General features: G+C 42.5%; 2 protein-coding genes and 1 pseudogene across 2 annotated transcripts in view; 1 reads left to right on the forward strand and 2 right to left on the reverse strand.

Annotated features, from left to right (window-relative positions):
• The first annotated feature begins 920 nt into the window (after window positions 1-920).
• On the forward strand, window positions 921-17,772 carry LOC115792260 (rho GTPase-activating protein 20-like; annotated as a pseudogene).
• A 467-nt stretch (window positions 17,773-18,239) lies between these two features.
• LOC115795702 (adrenodoxin-like) overlaps window positions 18,240-23,460 on the reverse strand; it is a 63,477-nt gene continuing 58,256 nt past the window's right edge. The window contains exon 5 of the transcript XR_004021271.1: window positions 18,240-18,595. The gene's annotated coding sequence lies outside the window, so the exon portion shown is untranslated. The remainder of the gene's footprint in view (window positions 18,596-23,460) is intronic.
• On the reverse strand, window positions 18,267-21,765 carry LOC115792270 (adrenodoxin-like). Its single transcript, XM_030746744.1, has 4 exons — window positions 21,675-21,765; window positions 20,879-21,025; window positions 20,618-20,747; window positions 18,267-19,072 (listed from the first exon to the last, which is right to left on the reverse strand). The coding sequence occupies exons 1-4, from the start codon at window positions 21,763-21,765 to the stop codon at window positions 18,964-18,966; spliced, it is 477 nt and encodes a 158-aa protein (XP_030602604.1). The 3' UTR covers window positions 18,267-18,963.

Below are 23,460 nucleotides of genomic sequence, written 5' to 3' on the forward strand. Positions count from 1 at the left end.
TTTCTAAACCCACAGGTGAACTCTGAAATTTATAGAACTTTGCAAGTGGGTTTAAAAGTGCTCTCTATATAAAGATCATTAGCTATGTTGAATTAATAAACGTCAAGTGAAGATTGAGCATTGGTTATGCCCTCATTTTGGATGTCTCTGTATTGTCAGCATTTAGGATTGTTATTATTTCATGTGCCTGAGCCAGAGTGAGCACTCCACCCTTTTCTGGCTGAGGACCATGGCCTCAGACTTAGAGATGCTAATTCTCATTCCAGCCACTTTAGACTCGGCTGCGATCCGTTCCAGGACCGCATCATCCGCAAATAGCAGAGATGAGATTCTGAGGCCACCAAGGCAGAAACCTTCAGCCACTCGGCTACGCCTAGAAATTCTGTTTGTAAAAATTATGAACAGAATCAGTGACAAAGGGCAGCCCTGACGAAGTCCAGCACCCACAGGGAATGAGTCCAACTTATTGCCGACTATATGGACCAAGCTCTCACTGTGGTTGCACAGGGACTGAATGGCCCGCAACAATGGGCCAGACACCCCACACTCCCGCAGCACCTCCCATAGGATACCCCAAGGGACACGATCGAATGCCTTCTCCAAGGCCACAAAACACATGTAGACTGGATGAGCAAACTCCCACGCACACTCGAATATCCTAGAGAGGATGAAGAGCTGGTCCAGCGTTCCGGTCAATCTACGTCCCCTACCCTCACCTTTGGTCACAAGCTTTGGGTAGTGAGCAAAAGAATGAGATCATGAATACAAGCAGCAGAAATCAGCTTCTTCCGAAGGGTGGCTGGCCTCTCCATTAGATATAGGATGAGGAGCTTGATCATTCGGGAGTGGCTCAGATTAGAGCCGCTACTCCTCCACACTGAAAAAGGAGCCAGTTAAGGTGGTTCAGGCATCTGACTAGGATGCCTCATGGGTGCCTCGTGGGTGAGGTCCAGCGGGAGGCCCCAGGCAGACCCAGGACACGCTGGAGATATTATATCTCTTGGCTGGCCTGGGAACACTTTGGGGTCCCCCAGATGAGCTGGAGGAGGTGGCTGGGGAGAGGGAGTTCTGGGCTTCTCTGCTTAGGCTGCTGCCCCCCACGACCTAGCCCCAGATAAGTGGAAGAAAATGGAAGGATGGATGGATAGATATTTCATGTGAGATGCTGAACGTCTTAATAAGAGGATCATCTCTTCAGCAGAAAGAGAAGATATGAGTTTCAGTGTTGTGACTGGCATTTTTTTTTTTTTAATTCTGACCTTGGTAAATGAACTGCTACTTAAATACTACTATTCTTCCTAAGTGCTCACAGCACTTACTTGCCTCATTCACCCAATTACACATGCATTCATATAAGCACTTTTTTCTTTTGGGGGTGGCTGTGGCTCAGGAGGTAGAGCAGGTCATCTAGTAATCAGAAGGTTGGTGTTTCAATTCCTGGCTGCTCCAGTCTGAAATGCCAAAGTATCCTTGGGCAAGATACTGAACTCCAAGTTGCTCTCCGATGCAACCGTCAGAGTATGAATGTGTGAGAATGTTACATAGAAAGCACTTAGCTGTAGAAGGAAGTGCTTGTATGAATGTGTGTGTGTGAATGTGTTGTATAAGTGCTTTGAGTGCTCAGCTAGAATAGAAAAGCACTATATAAGAACTAGTCCATTTACCATATCTAAACACCTTGTCTAAAGATCTGCATCGGGGGTAACTCAGGGTACTTCTTGCCCAAGGATACTTTGGCATGCAGACTGGAGGAGCCGGTGATTGAACCACCGACCAACTGGTAGACAGCCCATGCTTTCTCCTGAGCCACAGGAGGTGATATATTTTGACAATATTGCCACAGCCTACACAAAACAAACAGTGAGAATATGTGGGGCAAAATATCTAAGACGTACTTTCCATCGATCTCAAACCTCAGTTAACACCATCTTGATGAGTTTATGACATCAATTGCTAGTTTCAAGCACTATTGAGTAAAACATGAGGTTCTTTTTAAAATAGAAATGAATTAGGCTCTGATTTGGGGAGGGCCTACCGTGTGGCTGAGCGGCTTCTCATTCAGATCCACCTCGTCATGTCTGGCTGAAAAACACTGGGGCCATGGCAAAAAAATCTCAGCTCTAGTCTTCACAACAGGGCCATTGGTGTAGGTAACCAAATGGCACGCTTTTGAATCGCAGAAGACACTTCAAACGGGTCACCTGTGTTAACACCTGCCTCAGAGTAGGTGCAAACCAAGCCAAAGCTTTTACTGTAAAGGGCTGCTGGAATGAAACGTAATGATCCTTTTTGCTTGGTTAAGTGAAAGAGATTCACGGGAACTTGTCTCAGTTAAATTAAAGTTAATTTCCCCCTCTTATTTATATTCCAGAGAAAGTTTCCTGGTTCCCATCTGTCCAGAGACGTGTCCACTGATCCAGTCCTTCCTGACTGGCTCTGATAGGTCCTTTCTTCTCCATGGACATGCTCAGTTGAAGACAGGGATGCAAACTCAGGACAGACACCTCTTCCTCTTTAGTGACATACTGGTGATTGCCAAAGCTAAGTAAGCACTGCGTGTGTGTGTGTGTGTGTGTGTGTGTGTGTGTGTGTGTGTGGTGTGTGTGTGTGTGTGTGTATTCTTCTCGTTCTGTGAAGCAGCTTAGGAACATTTTGGCTGCTCTTCATGTCCTTCACGTGGTAATTAGGTTAATGCCTGGGTGTACGGTGGAAACGTAAGGCTGCATGTGTGCGTTCTCGCTCTCTGTTCCCAGATCAGCCAACCACTTCAAGCAGAAAGCCCAGGTGCGTGTGTGTGAGATGTGGACGGCAGGCTGCATGGACGAGGTGTGTGAGGGCAGCACAAACCCAGAGAGGAGCTTCGTGATGGGCTGGCCCACCTGCAACTGTGTCGCTACTTTTAGGTATCACAAGCAAAGATACACATTATACGCACCGATATAAAGACACAAATATTCACACACACTGGGTGGTGAATTTCACTTATTCCATTGCATTTTTTTTTTTTTTTGCCCAAGGTGTTTAGAAGTCCTTAACTTGGATTCATTCTGATGGGGTTAACCCAAACACAACGTTTGAGCAAACTTTGTGCTCACGCTGCCTTACGTCAGCAGCTGTAAATGTGTTTATGGTTCCACAGAAAATATGCTGCTGATGCTGTAAACTTGGCCATAAATGCCAAAGGAACAGCAAACAGACGGGATGAAGCATAAGCACTCAGTGACATCCCACTGTGAAATGAATAACACATCAGGGCTCGTTCTTATCCATCGTTTCCAAAAGGAAGTCGAAACCAGCCAAAAAAAAAAAACAAAAAAAATCTGCCCCGCTTTCATGATGAGGAATAAAAATATTTCATCAACTTTATGAAAAACCAGACTGTTACACGGGTTCACAGGAGGTATAGTCAAGAAGAAGTCAAGAAGCAATGGCATCCTGCTGAAAGTCATTGCAGGAATCCTACTGTGAGGGAGAACTAAGAGTTTTATGGTCATGGGCTATCTAGTAACACCATCTGCAGTACTTTGTATATTTTGCATATGGGATGAGCTCCAGCAAGACCTACAGGGCAGAGCAATAGACACCGATTAGATCAGACAGAGCATTAAAGGTGTATTAAAGGAGGAGTTGGGGTGGAAGTGGGTTGCAAAGTGGTTTGCAAATGTGTAGCAACTGTTTGCAGACTAAAGCAACTACGCAAAGTGGATGTGCAAAAGGTTACCAGCTGAGGGATCAGCTGATCTGCTGAGCTTGACTTTTTGACGCTTTGCTTCCTCAGAAGGATTTCCTTTGGAAATACACTCGACAACCTGAAATTTTGCAGTCTGCTGTCAGATGTTGTACTTAGAAAACACAACATTTAATATTATGACTCACTCACTGACGCACACAAACACACGCATGGACTGTAGTGACGTGATGCTCTTTGGGTGTTTGTGCTTCCCTTCAGGTCAGCAGAACAGAAGGAAAAATGGCTCTCCCTCCTTAAGAGGTATACTTCCTCTTTGTGTCAACATGAAGTATCACATTTACTGTGTGTGTTGCAGAGACAGTAATTCTCACAACTAAGCATTTCCTCTGCAGTCGAATAAAAGAAGAGAAGGAGAAGGAAGAGCCAAAAACCATCCCTGTGAGAGTGTACGGGAAGGGAATCAATACATTTGCTCTTGTAAGTTTTCATACTGTAGGGGGCCTGTAGCTGATTTATTTGTGTGTACAAGTACAACTGTTGTTGTTACAGGATATTATAGTGCCACTGGCAGTGCAGTGTGATGCTCTGTTGGTCCTCCTCACCAGCATCTCCTGTGGTTGTGTCCTGCTTTTCCTGTAATTAGACCAAGACGGTCCCAGTCAGCAACTCAGATTCAACCAATGAGGTGATCCGCCTGGCCCTACAGCAGTTTGGCATCATTGTAAGTGATAATGCAGAAATACTATTACGTTTGATCATGTGCTTGATTTTAGCTGGTGCGCTCTGGTACCTTAACACATAGCACTACGCCTCTGATTATTACTAAGTTGTCAATTCAAATATCCAGTGTGTGGCTCTTTACTTACTTTATCTTACTCACTTTGGGCATCTGATGGCAAAAATGTTGCCCATCCCTGGCAGAAAGGCAATAAAGTTCAGTACACTGTTTCCTAATGATGGTTTTATAGAAGCCCTGTGGCTGTGTGAGCACAAACAACACATGAAAATTCAACAAGAACAGGATCCTTTGTCACATCTCTGCTCCGCCTGCTGTGGTTTTCTCTCAGGAATTTTTGTGCATTTTGGTTTTCTAACTATTCCTCTTGGTTTTTTTTTTTTTTAGGGGAATGTCAAAGACTTCCAGCTGTGGGTCCTCTCAAAGAGGGACAACGCCCCTTATCCTCTAATTGGTCAGTGGGCTTGGGGGGCACACTATAGTTGAACACTGTCAGTTGTTTTCTTGTATCGAGTTTGTTTCCTGAACCAGCTTTGTGAGTCACTTTCTTTTGATGTTCACGGGCATGACACGGGGGCGAGATGGGGGTTTATTTTAGGCACACTAGTACCGTTCATCCCCACAGAAGAGTGTGATATAGCTCCTGAGAGAGTGTGTGCTCACTCATATTTATAGCAACAACACTGAGCCTTCAGGGAGCAACGTTGTCTCTTCTTCTTTCTTTGTCAGGTCATGAGTTTCCCTTCAGCATCCACATGAGTCACTTGAGAGGAGGCAGGGATGCTGCTGCTCCACCTGCAGACAGACTGAAGGATGCGCAGGCGTACAAGCAGTTTCAGTTCATCCTCAAGCCTCGACCTGTCGAGCCACCGCAACAGCACGCAGGTAAAATCATCCATCCGGTGTAAGAAATTAAAAATAAAAGATTATAATCTCATGCTTTCTGAGCAACTGTCATCTCTTCAGATTTCTCTGGGAAACCGTTCAAAAGGAGGCGCTCGCTCATCGCCTGGGCCTTCTGGCGAGGCTCCTCCTCTCACCTGAACGAGCTGTCCCTCAGCGCTGCGCGAGGCTGTTTGTTCGGCCAGCCGCTCAGCTCCATTTGTCCAGGGGTGTCCACGCTGCCAAAGCCGGTCATGGTGAGCATGTGCACTGAGTGACATGAACCATTGAAACGTTCCTCCAGATGGGATTTCCTTTGTGTGTGTGTTCAGCTGCAAATTACAGCCCAGCTTGATGTTGACAATTTTGGAGCAGGGGTTTCTTCTTGGATGGCATGGAAATACTCTACCTGACAGCAGACAGTGACTGACAGAGATGTTCCAGCAGCTTCCACTGCTGCTCTATCAGCAACTCTCTCTTGGCAAAGTGGATATACTTCCCAATAATTTCTTAATAATTTGTACTCCAAAAATTCACAGAATTAGTGAAAGCCAGATAATGCCATAACATGAAGGTATCTGAAGATTCAAATGAACTGCTCAATATTTATAGACTTAAAAGTACAGTATGTCATTTTTGAGGTTATTTAATAGGGAAAAAAAGGATGTTGGATTTATAAATGTACATTGATTACTGGAAACCACCATGTTGCCCCATGATCTTGAATAACATGGTTGAGATAGACATCGCCATTCCACCTAATCGTGTTTTATGTATGTGGCTAGAGACGTACGTATTACGCCTTATAAGTCCCTTTTAAATCTTTCAAACTATATATGACCATTTAACATTTGTACATGTATATTTTCATCATCTATTCTCCATTATGTCTTTCTCCTCCTCCACCACTGCCCCCGCTCCTGCTCTTTTCCACCTCATCCTCCTCAAGCTTCATCTCCTGAACTGAAGTCACATCTCTAACACATGAAAACGCTCATAAACATGCTCTTATTTCTTCTCCATCACAGGACATGTTGGCATTTCTGTACCACGAGGGTTCGTGGACGCGGGGGATCTTCCGTCGGCCGGCAGGTGCCCGGGCGGTCAGGGAGCTGCGGGATGCTCTGGACAACGGAGAGTCTCAGCTTCCTCTGACGCGAGACCACGTCTTCATCATAGCTGGAGTCTTTAAGGTGGGATCCATGTATTTCAGAGAGGGATACTAGTTTAACGGCACCATGGTGTGTCTCTGACCTATACTGACCCACATCTGTAACCACAGCACTAATCACCTTCTTCCACATCTCTTTAGTGTGTTACGCAGCTGCAGGACAGGCTGTTCATAGCAGAGGAGCCGAGGGTGCTTCTTAATATAATCTGGACTATAATCTTGTATAATCTGGAGGGATACCAGAGCTTCTGAGCATGAGTGCTTAAACTCTGCCATGTCTTCACACAGCAGCACCAGACTTCCAAATAACACTGGATGATTGCTTGCCAAGCTATTATCAATTTATGCAAGAGAATATTTTACCCCCTTAAAGAGACCAACCTGCTGAAGCTCCATTTCAGACATGCACTCCTATCAGTTCATCTAACAGCTGTGTCTTAAGAGCTAAATAAGCACTGGTCATTATGTCACAATAACCGAATCCACACACCATGCACACACATGTGGAGGTATTAACAGGAAACAGAGGCCTCAGAAAGTCTCTGAACTGAAAAGAAGAACTCAACTACAGCATGACAGCTGTGTTTATGACCCCAGTCTCAAATAATAGAGCTCTGAGGACAAGCTTGATATGAATATACAGTTAAATTTGATGGCAGGGTTGTATAATCAAACATATCTTTTTATGTTTAATGAAACTCTGTCCACAGCCATTCAATAGTTACGTTTCTGCCAGCAAAGTGGGTCAGGTGAGACAAGTAGATATGGTTGCAGCAGCAGATGGCTGCCCCTCCCTGAGCCTGGTTCTGCCGGAGTTTTCTTCCTGTTAAAACTAAGTTTTTCCTTCTCACTGTCGCCAAGTGGTTGCTCACAGGTGGTCATCTGGTTGTTGGGTTTTCTCTGTAATTAGTGTAGGGTCTGTACCTAAGCACCTTGAGGCGACTGTTGTGATTTGGCAGTATATAAATAAAATTGAATTGAATGTATGTGTATGTGTATGTGCAAGAGCAGAGTAAATGTTTCATTATTTTGCTTTTGCATCAGGATGTATTTTGTTAGTTTTTTAAACTGCCCATACTGCCAGAAGTTGTTGCAGTCCAGGCTTTGAAATAGGTTGTTGTGAGTTGGCTCTTGTAGACCTGAGTTTGTTGGTCTAAAATACCCTTAATTCAGTCTGAGACTGTTTCATCTGCTGTCACTACGCTCCACAAACTCATCTATTGCCAAATAAGAGGATACTTTAGAATTGCTCCTTTAGGGGAAAAGCCTAAACCATTAGAGTTGTGAAAGGACCAAGTTTGAAGCCTTTTTCTACATTTTACCACTAACACTAGTAGAATAGCATCAGAAAGAGACCTCACTGTGAGGGACATACAGTGGTTTGCAAAAGTATTCATACCCCTTGAACTTTTCCATATTTTGTCACATTACAACCACAAACATAAATATATTTCACTGGAATTTAATGTGAAAGACAAACACAAAGTGGTATACAATTGTGAAGTGGAATGAAAAATTATACATGATTCAAAACCTTTTTTACAAATGAAAAACTGAAGAGTGTGGTGTGCAAAAAGTATTCAGCCCCACGAGTCAATACTTTTTGGAACCACCTTTTGCCTGCAATTCCAGCTGCAAGTCTTTTAGGGTATGTCTCCACCAGCTTTGCACATCTAGTGACTGAAATTTTGCCCATTCTTCTTTGCAAAACAGCTCAAGCTCAGTCAGATTAGATGGAGAGTTTGTGTACAGCAGTTTTCAGATCTTGCCACAAATTCTCGATTGGGTTTAGGTCTGGACTTTGACTGGGCCATTCTAACACATGAATATGTTTGGTTTGAAACCATTCCACTGTAGTCCTGGCTTTATGTTTAGGGTCGTTGTCCTGCTGGACGGTGAACCTCCGCCTCAGTCTCAAGTCTTTTGCAGACTCCAACAGGTTTTCCTCCAAGATTGCCCTGTATTTGACTCTCATGTCAAACTCTGACCAACTTCCCTGTCCCTGCTGAAGAGAAGCAGCCCCAGAGCATGATGCTGCCACCACCATATTGACAGTGGGATGGTGTGTTCAGAGTGATGTGCAGTGTTAATTCTCCGCCACACAAGCATTTTGCCATTTTGGCCAAAAAGTTCAATTTTGGTCTCATCTGACCAAAGCACCTTGTTCCACATGTTTGCTGTGTCCCCAACATGTCTTCTGGCAAACTGCCAAATGGGACTTTTTATGGTTTCTTTTAACAATGGTTTCTTCTTGCCACTCTTCCATAAAGACCACATTTGTGCAGTGCACAACTAATAGTTGTCCTGTGGACAGATTCCCCCACCTGAGCTGTGGATCTCTGCATTTCGTCCAGAGTCACCACGGGCCTCTTGGCTGCATCTCTGATCAGTGCTCTCCTTGTTCGGCCTGTAAGTTTAGGTGGACGGCCTTGTCTTGGTAGGTTTACGGTTGTGCTATACTCTTTCCATTTCCGGCTAATGGATTGAACAGTGCTCCTTGAGATGTTCAAAGCTTGGGAAATCTTTTTATAGCCTAAGCCTGCTTTAAACTTCTCCCACAACCTTATCCTGACCTGTCTGCTGTGTTCTTTGGTCTTCATGATGCTGTTTACTCCCCAATATTCTCTTAACCAACCTCTGAGGCCGTCACTGAGCAGCTGTATTTGTACTGAGATTAGATTACACACAGGTGGACTCTTTTTAGTCATTAGCAGTCATCAGGCAACTTCTGAATGCAATTGGTTGCACTCAGAGAAAAGGGGGCTGAATAGTTTTGCACACCACACTTTTCAGTTTTTGAATCATGTATAATTTTCTTTCCACAATTGTACACCACTTTGTGTTGATCTTTCACATTAAATTCCAGTGAAATATATTTATGTTCGTGGTTGTAATGTGACAAAATATGGAAAAGTTCAAGGGGTATGAATACTTTTGCAAACCACTGTATTAATGAAGAGCAACAGTGTTGCATATTCCATTTCTGAAAACGGCTTCTTAAGTAGAACAATAAACAGTTCTTTGTGTGATTGATTTTTTTTCTTGCTTGTCTTCAGGATTTCTTGCGTAGCATCCCAGGCAGCTTGTTGTGCTGCGAGCTGCACGAAGACTGGATGGAAGTGCTGGAGGAAGAGGAGGAGGAGGAGGAGCAGTGCAAGACATACAGAGGTAACACACAACATACACTATACTGAACATTAATCACAGGAGCTAAGACGCAATTTACAAATCGCCGTTTGGCTCCTTGCAGGATGATTTGTCGGCTGCCAAAAGAGAACGCCCTCCTGCTACGCTACCTGCTGGCTGTTCTACACGGTATCCAAGGCAATGCCCAGGAGAACCAGATGACTAGTTTTAATCTGTCAGTGTGTATTGCTCCCAGCATGCTCTGGCCTCCTGGAGCGCCGTGTAGCCCTGAGGTGGAGGGAGAAGGAACTAAGAAGGTAAGAGTGGAAGGTCAATAGCATCAAATCTGATTTTTTAATTTTATTTTTTTCACCAAGTTAAGTTAAATTAATGTCCTTTTGTGTAATAGGCTGAGGGGAGAGAGACAGAACAGAGACTAGGAGAAATGAACCAACATTCTCTATAATGGTTTATAGTCACATTTGAGTATGTAGTATGTTAAGTTGCAAAACACTTAAGCTGATTAAACAGTCAATGAATGTTATTTTTGTGTTAATTAGAGCAGTGTAACCACTAAACCACATCAAGGTTTTCTCACTGGAATGTCTGCTTTATAAGGGTCTCATTTTAGACCAGTTTGACTTTTTGTGTTGTGACAGGAACAGTGAGAAATGCTCCACATAGTATGAAGTTTTGTAAAATGGCTTACTATGAATGCTTAAGTGCTTTCTTGCAGCCTTGAAAACAAGCATTCCAACGTATGCTGCTACACTGGCTCAGTATCCAGTTTTTTTCCTGTAGGTTGTGAGTTGGTGAAATTCATGATTGAACACTGTCAGCGGGGTCCTCGGAGAGGATCCCTCCTCCCTTTTCGGAGGGCCTCCACAAAGACTCAACAGTGAGGAGATGGGAACGGTACCCAAACAAATAAGACAAATGTTTGCTCAAAACTAAACTCTCACAAGTTGGAGAGCCTTTAATGAACTTTCTGTTATCTTTATGTCTAATTTCATCAACCTGAATCACTGCGCTGCCAATGAATGCTTGAATGCTTGCTTAAAATGTCTACCAGTCTTAATTGTTAAATGTGCTGTCATTTGATGGATGAAGGTGTGCCTAATAGCATTTGAATTGATACATTTATGCACTGTTTACTCATACAAGTTCTTCAAGACATAGATGTGGTATAAATATTTAAAGTAGTAGTGCAGAGCCCATTTGAGGGAGTGTTAACTCAGGTTATTTTGTTATAGCTACAATTTACAGATGTCTACTAAATGCATCACCTGCAGGCGATCATAAAGTTACTACTAAAAAAAAGGGACGCGCTCACTAAATGGTGTGTAAGAAGCAATAGCCAACTGCAGCCACAAGATGACAGTAATTTAAAGGATGGTTGCAAACAGTGCTGTTTGATAAGAAAGGAGAGAAATCTGCTTCCACTTTAATACATTTTGATTGATATCTATTTTTAGATTTCACTGGGCAAGCACTGGTTGCCTTGCTTGCCCTGACCGAACGCTAGTGGCTCAGGTAGTCCTATAACATTTATTCAGAGAAGAGCTGCTTCATTAGAAATGAGTCTGCCAGTCAGTATAAACCTGTGTTTAAGAGCAGACCTGTCAGCACCACATTGCCCTTGTGTTGTTTTCCCCGCATGCCGTGTGAGTCTGCAGGTATTTATTAAAGTCAAAGAAAAAAAACAGACTCTCAGCCACATGTGGGCAACATTCAGTGACCACCTGAACAATGGATTGTAACAGACATTAATCTGCACTTTCAATTCAAATTCCACTAACAGCTGTTAACATGTGTTATGTAATAGATCAAATACTAAAGAGATTGGTGATGTTGCAGAGATCTGTGTGGACACGTTAGTAAAGATGTGAAGAGGCTTTTGTGAGAAGCTCACTGCACCTTTCTGTGTAGTAACTAACATGAAAGATATGTGAGCCATTCGACTCATCCTTGGTATTTCTGTATCTTAAATAGGCCAAATATTACTCCCCTCCCTCTGAGGCTCTCACTAAGTTCTGCTCTGTTTCAGTAGTATATCCAGTATAACTGAGGAGCAGAATACTAATTTGTCCTTGGCATTTCAGCATTAAGTAATGGTGCTAATCGCAATAAAATGCATGCTGTAAACTTCAGTAAAGTAAGTACTCAGTAAGTCATTTAAATACTCTTGTCCCCAACTGCTGGCCCTGAAAGAGAAACTCCTACAAATATAAAGGCAAAGATATAGCTCAGTAAATCCTGACAATAGCTTTTTCACATCAGAAGAGAGATGTGTACTGACCTTGATTATGTTTATGGATTAGGTTAGGGGCAAGAGGCTTGAGGATGTATTAATGTGAATAAATGGCCTTTGATCTTGTGTCACTTATGTCCCAAGTGACACAAGATCAAAAGGACCTCATGGTTTCTATAAATGTCTCTGAAAACAAAAAGATCACAGCATACAGTATTGTATTCAACAACAGCAAATTATTTGTGTTTCCTCTGCCTTATTATAGTGTGCCCTCCTCCTCTTTTCTTCTTCTTATCCCTTTATGCATAACTTTTCTGGGGACTGTCAGAATCCTGGATTTACCCTCTGACCGATTCATCCTATGACAGTCTCGAGAATGAGTTGGACAACAGCAGCGGTGGCTCACCCGGCCTGTGCAATAGAAGGCACCTCAAACCTAAACCCCTACAAGGCAGCCTGGACTCTATCCTCACATTCAGTGACTATGACCAAGATACTGCCCCAGAAACACGCCTCAACAAATTGGGAAGACACAGAAGACAGGAACTAGACCTCTCCAGCCCCAGGCGGGATGCACCAATTGCAGACACCTCTTCGACCCTGGAGTCATTGTCCCTGGAATGTGGGCACATGCAGCGGCGGCGTTCGGAGCCAGCTATAGCATATGTGGCCAAGTTTCAGCCGTGCGTATCAGCCAGCACCGATGGTCTCACCGGTGAAGATGAAGATGGTGATGAAGAGCTTTCCAAGAAGCCTAGCAACCACATGGTCGCTAGAATGTACCCTAGAGGTCAAACCAGGAGGTGTGGAGGTGAATCTGGGTTGGAAGCCAGCTCCTCCAGCCTCTCATCCACCCCCATGTCCCCTGCACCCACCCGCTCTTCCCTTGACTCCCTAGACTCCATGACTGGTGACCAGACCTGGGCATCCAGATGGGGCGTTTACCCAAACAAGACACATCTGCCATCCGACTCCTCCTCAGGATCTCTTTCCACCTCTGTCACTTCTACACCCCTCACCATCAGCACTGCACTGGTCTCCAGTGAACATACAGAGCGGGGGGCTTGCCCAAAAAATTCCCCCCCCAGAGAACCCCTCAACTGGGGGACATTAATAGGCTGTAGGGGCCTCCACCCAAACTCATGGCTGAAGAAAGACCGGAGGCTTTCACTCACCCAACAAGACAACTTGGACAAGGAAGATGACAAGACTGCTGTAAGTGACAGTCACGTGTGATGTTTTATGTAAAACAGCAGGAAGGGAATTCACATCATCATCACATATTTTACTTAAAAACATTTAAATGCAGTGCTCAATAATCTACTGTGTGATTGCATAATAAAGACAAAACTCCATGGTTTTCAGGATCTGCAGGGTTAACTAAAGGTCCTCTTGCTCATAATTCTTCATGTTAGCTTCCTCGTGTGTGGTCATATGAACTAAATGAACCTTCAATCATGTGTCTTTGGTTTAAACTGGCTTTTGGCTTGTGACCTTTGACCTCTTCCAGTCGATGACACTTTTTGGTCTGATGTTAATCTTATCTTCCAGTATTTAACTAGGGAACTTCTGTGTTCCTCCATAGATCTTTCAAGCAATGTCTCACACTCTTCCTTTCCTACCATATTTTTAAACACAACCAACAAAAATTAATTCAACCATCAAGAAAATTTGAAGGCACAACCACTGATTTAATGCCCAATACATCTACAGTCCCTGTTGAAGAGATATCAAATGAAGCTGAAATCTCGCTGTGCTTTCCTGTAATATGTTCCACAAGATGGTGCAGTGAGTGTAACCTTTATTTAACCAGGCAAACCATGAAGATCTCAAAGAAAGTCAGGGTTAACTAACAAACAAACAAAAAAAAAACATCTGCTGACATCCAAAGAGCATTTCCAGGTTATTGATAATCCAGATATCCCCACTGTTACTAATGTGGGGTATGGGAGCTTCCTTTCCCTCTCATTAACTGTGAATAGTGTGACATCGCAAGTTGCCATGAGTTACGGCTGGATCTGTAAAAGCAGGGAATCACATAACTTGGAATGTCATGAAGCGACACTGGGAAAAGAAAACCAGTAAAATACAGTGGCTGGATGGCTGGAGCTCAGGGGGTACAGGAGGTCATCTGCTCATGGTGGTTCGATCCCTGACTGCTCCTATCTGCATGCCAAAGCATCCTTGGGCTGGTCACTGAACCCCAAATTGCCCTCCGATGTGTTCATTGGAGTGTGAATGTTAGAAAGCATTTGGGCAAAGAAAATAAGTGCTGTGTGAATGAAGACATGTTGTATAAAGCACTTTGCATGCTCGAGTACAGTAGAAGAGTGATACATAAGATCCAGTCCATTTACCATTTAGGAAGGTTCCTGAGTGAGGGAAGTGCCTCAGTTTCTCTAAATACTAAAGAAAGGTGCTTCCTTTAACAGAGAATACCCTGGCCCATCCTTTTTGGAGATAGGTGATAGTGGTATCCCACAATTCATAGCTACACACTATCAAACATTGGTAAAAATAATCAACATGACTGAAAAATAACAGATCTACATTTAAATTACTGTTTTTTTTTTTTTTTTTTATTACATGTCATAACCTGTTTGTTTTGAACCTTCAACTACAGGTTTCACCTGCTTCTGATGAAGTTGTTGCCTTAAATGAAGAACAGAGATTCTAAGATCATGAGCCATATTATAATGACCAGTTACCGATTTTTCGGACTATAAGCCGCTACTTTTTTCCCACGTTTTGAACCATGCGGCTTATAGCCCGGTGCGGCGTTTTCTGTGGATTTTTCTTTAACCACCAGGGGGCTCTTTAGCAGGATATGAATCATGGGACGTCAAAGTTGGAAATCAAGAAGAAAGCGCCAACAAGTGCTAGCAGCAGGCACAAAAGAGATTTTTTTCAAACTCCCTCATCATGGAAACCACAAAAAGAACTTCCTATGATGCCGCTTTTAAGTTGAGGGCTATCGACCTGGCACTACAGGAGGGAAATAGAGCCGCTGCACGTAAGCTCGGCGTGAACGAATCAATGGTGAATTGACTTGTTATAACTCAAATTTGGGGTTGTCTGTCCCCCTCTGCTGAGTGCCGAGTAATTGTGGAAAACCGAGAGCGGCGGAGATACCAGCGGCTTATAGCCCGGTGCGGCTTATATATGTACGTTTCCAGTTTTTTCCAAAAAATTTGTAGGTGCGGCTTATAGTATGGTGCGCTCTATAGTCCGGAAAATACGGTAATTCAATGTTTACCATAATTCAGGCCCATATTAGTTATATTCATGCTGTATTGCAGCCTTGAGGATTATCAGTAATAAATATTTGTCACAGGAGGGAAATTTATGGACTATATGACCACCGACTGAAAGTGGCTGAAGTGGAAGTAATTTTCCCCCAGAAACTCACCTGAGCCAGCTTCCCTTGTTGAATAAAGGCCATGAGATGCCATTAAGACTCTGAATGATGAATACATGAACACTGGCGATTAGATTCTCTTGACTATATAGTTCTCAAGAACTTGAACTTCACTGCAGTGATTTTTTTGTACATGATGCATCTTTGTCTCCAAACAGGGAGGACCTACTGATAAGTCGCTCACACCTGGGAAACCAGAAAAAGGAAAAGCAGGTGAGAAAGGAGGAGCAAAGCTGATCTCAAGCAGCCATCCCAAAACATCCTGCAGAGCTTCCAAAGATGCAGGAGGAGCAGGAGGAAGCCATTTGAAAGGGAAGTCGGGGTCCCACAAACAGGACTCCTCCAGCCCCCCTTCACACTACCGCTCTACGGGAAACCTCCAGCTTCCCAAATCTCCCTGGTTCCATTCCTCAGACACCCCACTAACTTCAAGACAGAACAGTCCCAGGGGTGACGCCAGCACCGAGAGGTGTGCTACGCAAAGTGATGTGACTGACCTGAAGCAGCCAACACCATCTATTTTTTACAAGCAAGGGGGCCCTTCACTGTCCCTATTCAAGCGATCCAAGTCTCAAGCCACAGAGCAGGACCACAACACCTGGCTATATCAGCGCCGCGGGTCAGAACCAGGACGTCAAGTTGTTGACCGAGCCGCCACCTTGACCCGGGCGAGGTTGCCCAGTGACCCGGGACTGAAAGTGTCTGACATAGAGTCACAGGGAGGGACATCAGAGGCCCGTTTCTGCCTCTCCCCCTGCGCCACCAAAGCAGTGAGGGACTACTTCTCCTCTCATCCACGAAGCAATCCCCAGAGCAGCCACCAGGTGGCGCTCGCCCTGGTGGAGAGTCGCAGGGAGTGGGTAAAGAGATGCAGCGATCCCACGGCAGAGCCAGACTTTGACCAGCTCCTGTTTGCTGAGGAGTCCTATGTTTGACGAGTTGGTGCAACACAAATCACCTTCCAACAAAGTGGAGCAAACAGAACTTCAGTTTCAGTGCAGTCAAGAATTAACAGGTGGTCTCATCAGTGAAGAGTCGAATTCATGTCCTTAAAATTGACTATCATTAGAACCTAAGGCTTTGGTGTCTCTAGTGTAAAGAGCATTGGGATGCATTTTATTATCTGTAACACCACATGAAATTTCATTTGTTTGCTAAAGTAGACATGCAGCAAACAAGGTAAAGGTACGTTTCAGTTTTTGTCTAGTGCTTATTGTCATTAACGTACAGTGATTTCTTTTCTTTGCTTAAATGTCCTCGAGGTTGGATTTACACATGCAAAAAGTCTTCTACTCTATAACCTGATGTATGCTCAAGTAACACATCAACTCTGATCAAAGTAGATCAACTATTTTGGCGTATAATTTGTATCTTGATGGGTTTGAGTTTTGTTTTTGTTTTTTTTTAAATGTATGTCAGGCCAAAGTTAAAACCTGCCAATCTAAACATACCTGGCATTGCCTTCTTTATGATGAATAGACTCACTCAGTAAAATGCCTTCTAGTTAACTGGAGCCCATTCATTGTTTTATGTAGTGAAAGTCCTGCTCAAGCAGCCTGAACAGATTGGCTTTCCTGCACTGGCACTGTGTTCAAGTATTTATGCTCAATCATGGTTTATTGAACATTCTCAATAGTCATATTACAAATAGTTTAAATGCAGCCTGGGTACACACTGTGACTTTGCCTCTACCTTTCACTAGTCTCTGGTTCTGAACTACAGTCCAGTCTTTATGTTGATTGGTACTGGCTGATATTTTGGTCTTTGGTAGTCTCGCTTCAGCAGAGTATTGTAATGTGTCTGCAGCATCAGTTTAATGACACACGGCTGACTAGTTTGTGGCACACATTACTGGAAAGTAATTAAAGCATTCCAGCATCCTTCCCCCTTTTCAATATCTCTGTATATGTATGCTGTATATATGAAGAATAGTGGCTGATATATTGGGTTCATATTGACATTAGCAGCTTAACTTAAATTGGTATCAAGTTTATACATGTTGAGTTTGGTGACCTGAGTTCAGCATTAATGCCTGTTAGTGACCAACTGTAGTGTTTGGATGGAGTCGCTGGTACAGAAATGTTAAAGTCGAGATGTCGCTAACGGTTAGCTGAGTGCTCTGAGCTCTCATCTTTTACCATGTAGTCGCACGCTTCTTTAACGTTCACGTAAAATGCTCCTTGGCATCAGCGGCAGAATTTGTAGCTCCTTGTTTTTCATTTGTTGCCAACAATGCTGTTTTCACATAAGCCAGTACTGATTTAAATTTATAACGTTTTTTCAGCTTTATATCTCATGCAGCTTAAAAACACTGAAATAGGCCGAGGTACTGTTGCTTTCTAATATTGTCTACTGCCTCCTCGTTATATATGTACATATATTTATATGCTGTCAATATACTTTTGCATTTGCAAATAAAGTGAGCAGAAATCTTAAATATGATTGCTTTAAATTTGGGGCTCCTAGTAATAAAAATGGGTTTGTGATTCAAAGGAAAGATCCATTTGTCATTTTTTTCTTGCACAAACAGCATATTTAACATGACATTAAAGAACTGACAGTTCAGCGTGCCATTAGAAAGGTGAATTTTTATTAGATGTTTTCACTCAAAGATGCTTGTGTGTACACATAGTGAAATGATTAAGGTCACGTGAAGGATCTAATCAAAATAACAACAGGGTTATACACATGTAGTAAAATAGATGTTTTTTGGGGGGCTGTTGAGTACTGTTGGTTAAGTCAACCTCTATGGAAGATCAAAAACACCAAAAAGAAAGAAATGAACTCAAAAAACTTAATTCCATTAAATGCAACAAAAATGTAAAAACATGTTTAGCATATGTGACAAAGTATTTTAACTTTCTTCTGTATTAACATTTACTTTCCCTTTTAAAAACAAAAAAAAAAAAAAAATGCCTTCATTTTTTTGAATGACACTTGAAATTTAAGAATTATTTTCCTTTGTTTGTTTTTTTTTGCCCAATATTTAGGTTTTTTTTTTTTTTTTTTAATGCAACCACTTTTGGGGCATGTAATTGCATATTTACATACCAAGTCATTTATTTTATTCTGGCGGTTTTGGTCCATAGGGCTGACTGAAGTTACATATGAGACAAAGAGTGTACACTTCCAGAAGGTCCAGCTCCATGTGAGGTATAAAAGTGAGCCCATAGTATAAATGTAGTCACAGAAAATTAATGAAAGGTAGAGCGGCCGGCTGGAGTCTGCGGGTTAATAAACAACACGCTTCATTCACATTGACAAATAAGTAACATTTTTTCAGACAATGATTAAAATGAACAGAATGGATTATATGAGATCTTATAGTTAGCATTTTATATCTCATAAATACTTTATGATTCCTTACCAGGGCTGCACGTTCCCCCTGTAAACTGAGCATTACAGTTTGCCTCGTTCCTCTAAAAATCTTGCATAGCGCAAATTTACTTTCTATAAAAAATTATACTGCGAGTCCGAGTGGCATATCTGTGCTTCCTGGTTTTTGAGAGCTGGCTCTAGTAGTCTATGACTTGGTAGTTTGTGTTATTAAAAAAACAAAACAAAAAAAAGTGGGAAAGAGTTCTGTGGCAGCCCGTGGCATTACTGACAGATCACCTACCATCGTCTCTGTGTACATTTGAGGTACCCTCATTTTTTTATATTTATGGTCTCAGTCACATGTTCCCTGTTAAGATGATCCATCTTTGGTCTGTCGGATGTCAGCTACACTATCTGGAACCTTGGCTACCATTCCCTCCAGAGACTTTGTCAGGCAGATCTGGCAACCCAGACGAGATCTGCGGAGGGGAAATGAGACGAGAAAGCATGTTACATTCAAGGTGAAATGTTTTCAGCTATCAAGTTTGAAGTGCACTCAACAGAAACACTTAATGAGGAAGCTTTTAGTTTTTATGCTTCCTACTTTAATCCAGTCAGTCATGATACAAAAAATTCATCTGCCTACATACATCATATTTTCAGGTAGGAGATGTCAGAAAATTAATACTATAGTAAAATATATGACTACAGTTAACCACAGTTGTGCACATGGTGGTTATGAACAGTAGAGCCAAGTTTCCCTTTGAAAATAAAACCTCTTTTTTTTTTAAATAAGCATTTTATCTTTCTTGTTCTTTTCTTCGTGCCTTATTCCAGGCTTACATGTTGCTGTCTGAATCCATCCTAATCCAGCAAAACTGTTTTTGTAAATGAGTAAAATCTAAACTGTAACGACACTTTGAGAGCATTCAAAAAGTTGGCTGTGACCAAAAAATGAATCTAAATCAGAGCAGAGACCAGGACTAGGCATTACACCGGTTTGCACTGAAAATTGGTCTTCATTTTCATTATGATATGAATTTTTCACACGACGCAATTCATCCTAAACAACATCCGCAAGCCGTGTTCAGTGTTTCAATGGGGTTCACTGCAACACCACAGTTGAGCTTGCTTGAGCGTATGCACAAAAGTTTAGAGGCGAGAATGGCTGTAAAAGCAAAGCAACTGTACAGGTTGCTGAAGGTGACCCAGAGGAATTAATACCGAAAAGAGGAGTCGCGCCTGTCGTCTGGAGGTTCTTCGTATATAAAAGTTGTGACGTGGACCAAATAACGACATACTGCAAATGCTGTAGAGCACAAGCGGAGGCTGGAGGTGGTAACACACCAGCTTAGCTGAAAACACGTTTTAGAGCGCCAGGAATGTCTTAAGCTAAGATCTGACCCTGTTGGCAGCGATACTTTGAAAGGGTTTAACTGGTGTCTGGATATGAGAAAAAAAAAAACACAAACATGATACAGTCTGTATGACAGTTAAATGGGCTTTTTAAACCATATTGACTGCAGTAACTTTTGTGGGTAAGAACACTCCTGCATGGGCAGAAAAAACATACCATATTATGAAAATTTAGCCATACCACCTAACCCTATCAGAGACCTGTTTAATTATCTTTATATCACGTTGAATTCCTGTGCTTACCGTTTCATTTCCTGCTCTGAGTCTGTCTGAAAGCTGCTTTAACAACAGTGACCGGTGTTGTTTGCATATAGAGCTGATGCCCTAAGTGAAAGAAAGCTCTGTTGCGTTTATTCCTTTGTCTCTCCCTGATTAACTGATCAGCCCTGACAAATCTTATTATCCCAACAGAACTAATTCATCTGCATCAGATCGGCTGTGGGACCACTCTAATCATTTAACCAATCATCTGCTTTCAATTAATACAAAGAGACAAAGAACGTATCACCTGCCACAGGTAATCTCCATGTTCTCTAAACACTATTTAAAACCTGCCCAAAACATAGCTCACTGGCCCAGTGAGTGTTGCTTCAGGTGTGCTTCCTTACGTGTCAGTCAGGCCATAGGCTAAGTCTAGCATGTCCATTTCCTCGTCTGTGATGGGTCCCAGCTTCTTATATACTTCCTCATCAAAGATCAGATGGCACGTGGAGCACGCCAGTGTTCCCTCGCACGCTCCTACAACACACACACACACATACACCTTTAGATCTCTCAGTGATAGGTAAGCAGCTCAGTTACATACAGGCGGCTATCTGAAAGGCCTGGCCCAGAGACCTGTGAAGCTCACTCGGTGCGTGGTTACATACCAAAACCATCAAAGTCGAGATCTTCATTGATGACAACGTCTAACAGAGTGTCTCCAGGCGATCCCTTCGCTGTGATCTTCTCCCCGTCTCGGTTGATGAAGTTGATCGTCACCTTGTTGTCCAATCTGACACACAAAAACACACAGTCTTAGTTTAGACATATGAAAGCTTAACAAGACAATAATGGGAATACTGGGAATAGCCATCTGTTGGACTGATATTTACGGTTTTTCCTCTAGTTCAAAAACAACTCACATGATGACATAATTATTGTTAGTTTGCCTCCTTAAGTTATCCAATATTCCCTGCCTGCCTCTGCACAGCCCTGACTGCCTTCACTACACTTCACTGCCCTCTGGTGGCCACTGCTGACAATTACATTCAGATCAAAAAGTGCTTTAACCCCAGAACGCTAATGAGAGGTTTCTAAGTTTTGACTACAGGCATAAAAAGGTGATTCAAGGTCCTTTTAGAAGACAGCACATCTCAAAATGTAATGACACATCATTACTGGCCCTATTTGACCTGTGATCACTGTGACGACTGAATAATGTTTTATTTATTTATTTAGCCTTGAAACTTTGGATTCATGTTTTTGTTTTTCATATTTTATTTCATGTATGCGTGTATATGCATGCAGAACCACTGATAACCAAGCCGCTCCCCTCCTTAAGCCTTACATGTGTGTAAATCTCAACACTCCTACGTGGCTAAACAAAAGTTCAATTCAATTTTATTTATATTGCACCAAATCACAACAAACAGTCACCTCAACAGTCTCTCCACCCTCCTACACCTGTAATCTGAGGCACATAGACGATCCCAAATATCACCCCACACCACTGCTTCAGCACAAACCGATACTGGCACCACTTAAAGTCAATCATTATGCTCATTTCCAGCTTCATATTCTTATTACTCAATAATGGAGTAAATTAGCCTTATTTCTATTATACTGGGCCTTAATGCAGCTTATCCTGAAATAAGCTTGTTTAGCTCCCTTTAAGCCATCTTTCTTCTGATTGGCTCCCCCTCGAAAACAGTGCAACCAAGATGACCATATTAGGAATATCTGCTCTCACTGACATCATACAGCATAGAAGAAAGAGTGTTTAGAGCAGGCTGGAGCCTGAGCCTTTGGTTGCTTTGGAAATGACAAACACTGTGACCTCATTATTAAAAATAAAAAAGGTCATATACAGTCCCCTCCACAAAGTATTGGAAATGCACGACAAATTATTTTGTTTGCTGTGCACTGAAGACATGAGATCAAACGATGCATATAAGAATGGCAGGCTTTTATTCCCTGCTATTTACTAGTTCAGTCCCATTACTTTAATGAAATCTATGGTGTAAAGTAATATTTTTGCAGCAGCAAGGTGATTCCCAAAGAGCCGTTAGCTGAAAACAGGGCATATCTCAGCACAGTCTGCAGGGTCTCCTTTTAATCCCCTTCAGCAGATCCATCTGCTGTTCACTGAAGCCTCATCAGAAATGATCTCAGTGCAGCTGCGGCTGTCAAGAAGCCGATCTTAAGGAAGGGAAACAGGGAGAAAAAGCTGAGCAATGCCAGATTACACAAGAACTGGACTGAAAATCAATCAATCATAAAGCGTGCTTCAATAAAATCACTGCACTCTTCTCTTTCTTTACAAACATAGAAAAATAGATTTTTTTTTTTTTTTAAATGGAGGGGTGGCTCAAGACTTTTGCACAGTACTGTATGTTAGACAACATTTTGTATCAAACCACTCAGTTTTTCAAGTGAGCTAAAGTACTGGACCAGAATATTTTCCACTAAATTATCTTCTACACTTGCCCACAGCCTGTTCTTCATTGGCTTGCTGCAGAATGCAGCTCCTCACCATTAGTTTGGATGCATTTCTCTGGAAACTGAGAAACAATGTCTTTCTGTAGACTCTGCATTCATCCTGAATGAATTATATCACCATAAAAATGTCTCAAGTTGTTTTTGAGCTCGTATGTTTAGGATCACGAGCAGATCCATACTTTGGTTTTTCCATCACTTTGGCAAAAGTTTTTTTTGTATTTTGGCCACAGCAGCTTTTATGGTAAGTAGAGAGGAAACGGGGGAAAGATACAAGGGAAGACACGTGGGCAAATTGGCGACGGGCCAGGACTCGAACCCGCGCCGCAACGTGGCATATGTAAAAAAGTTCATTTTTGTCTCATCCATCTCAAAAACCTTGTTCCAGAACTGTTCTCCATAATATTTTTTTGCAGATTCCAATCGGACTTTCCAATCTTTACTGCTGATGAGTGCATCTCACAGTATGGCCTCTATGTTGCTGTTCTCCAAGCCTCCTTCCAACAGTGGCCGGTCATATTTCCATTCCTGCTCTTTGGAGGTCACTCCCGATGTTATGGACTGTAGTTTTGGGGGGTTTCTGTATTGCTTTACTTATCACCATTGGTCTGTCATCACTTGTTGCTTTCCTTGGAAAATCTGTTCAATACCAGTTGCTCAGTACAAGGTGTGTTCCTTTTCCAGAACATTCCATACTGGCTTAATGACTGTGCCCAATGGGTTTGAAAATCCTCTGACGGATTTTCTACTATTT

Source organism: Archocentrus centrarchus, chromosome 2, assembly GCF_007364275.1.
Source record: "Archocentrus centrarchus isolate MPI-CPG fArcCen1 chromosome 2, fArcCen1, whole genome shotgun sequence".
Lineage (NCBI taxonomy): Eukaryota > Metazoa > Chordata > Actinopteri > Cichliformes > Cichlidae > Archocentrus > Archocentrus centrarchus.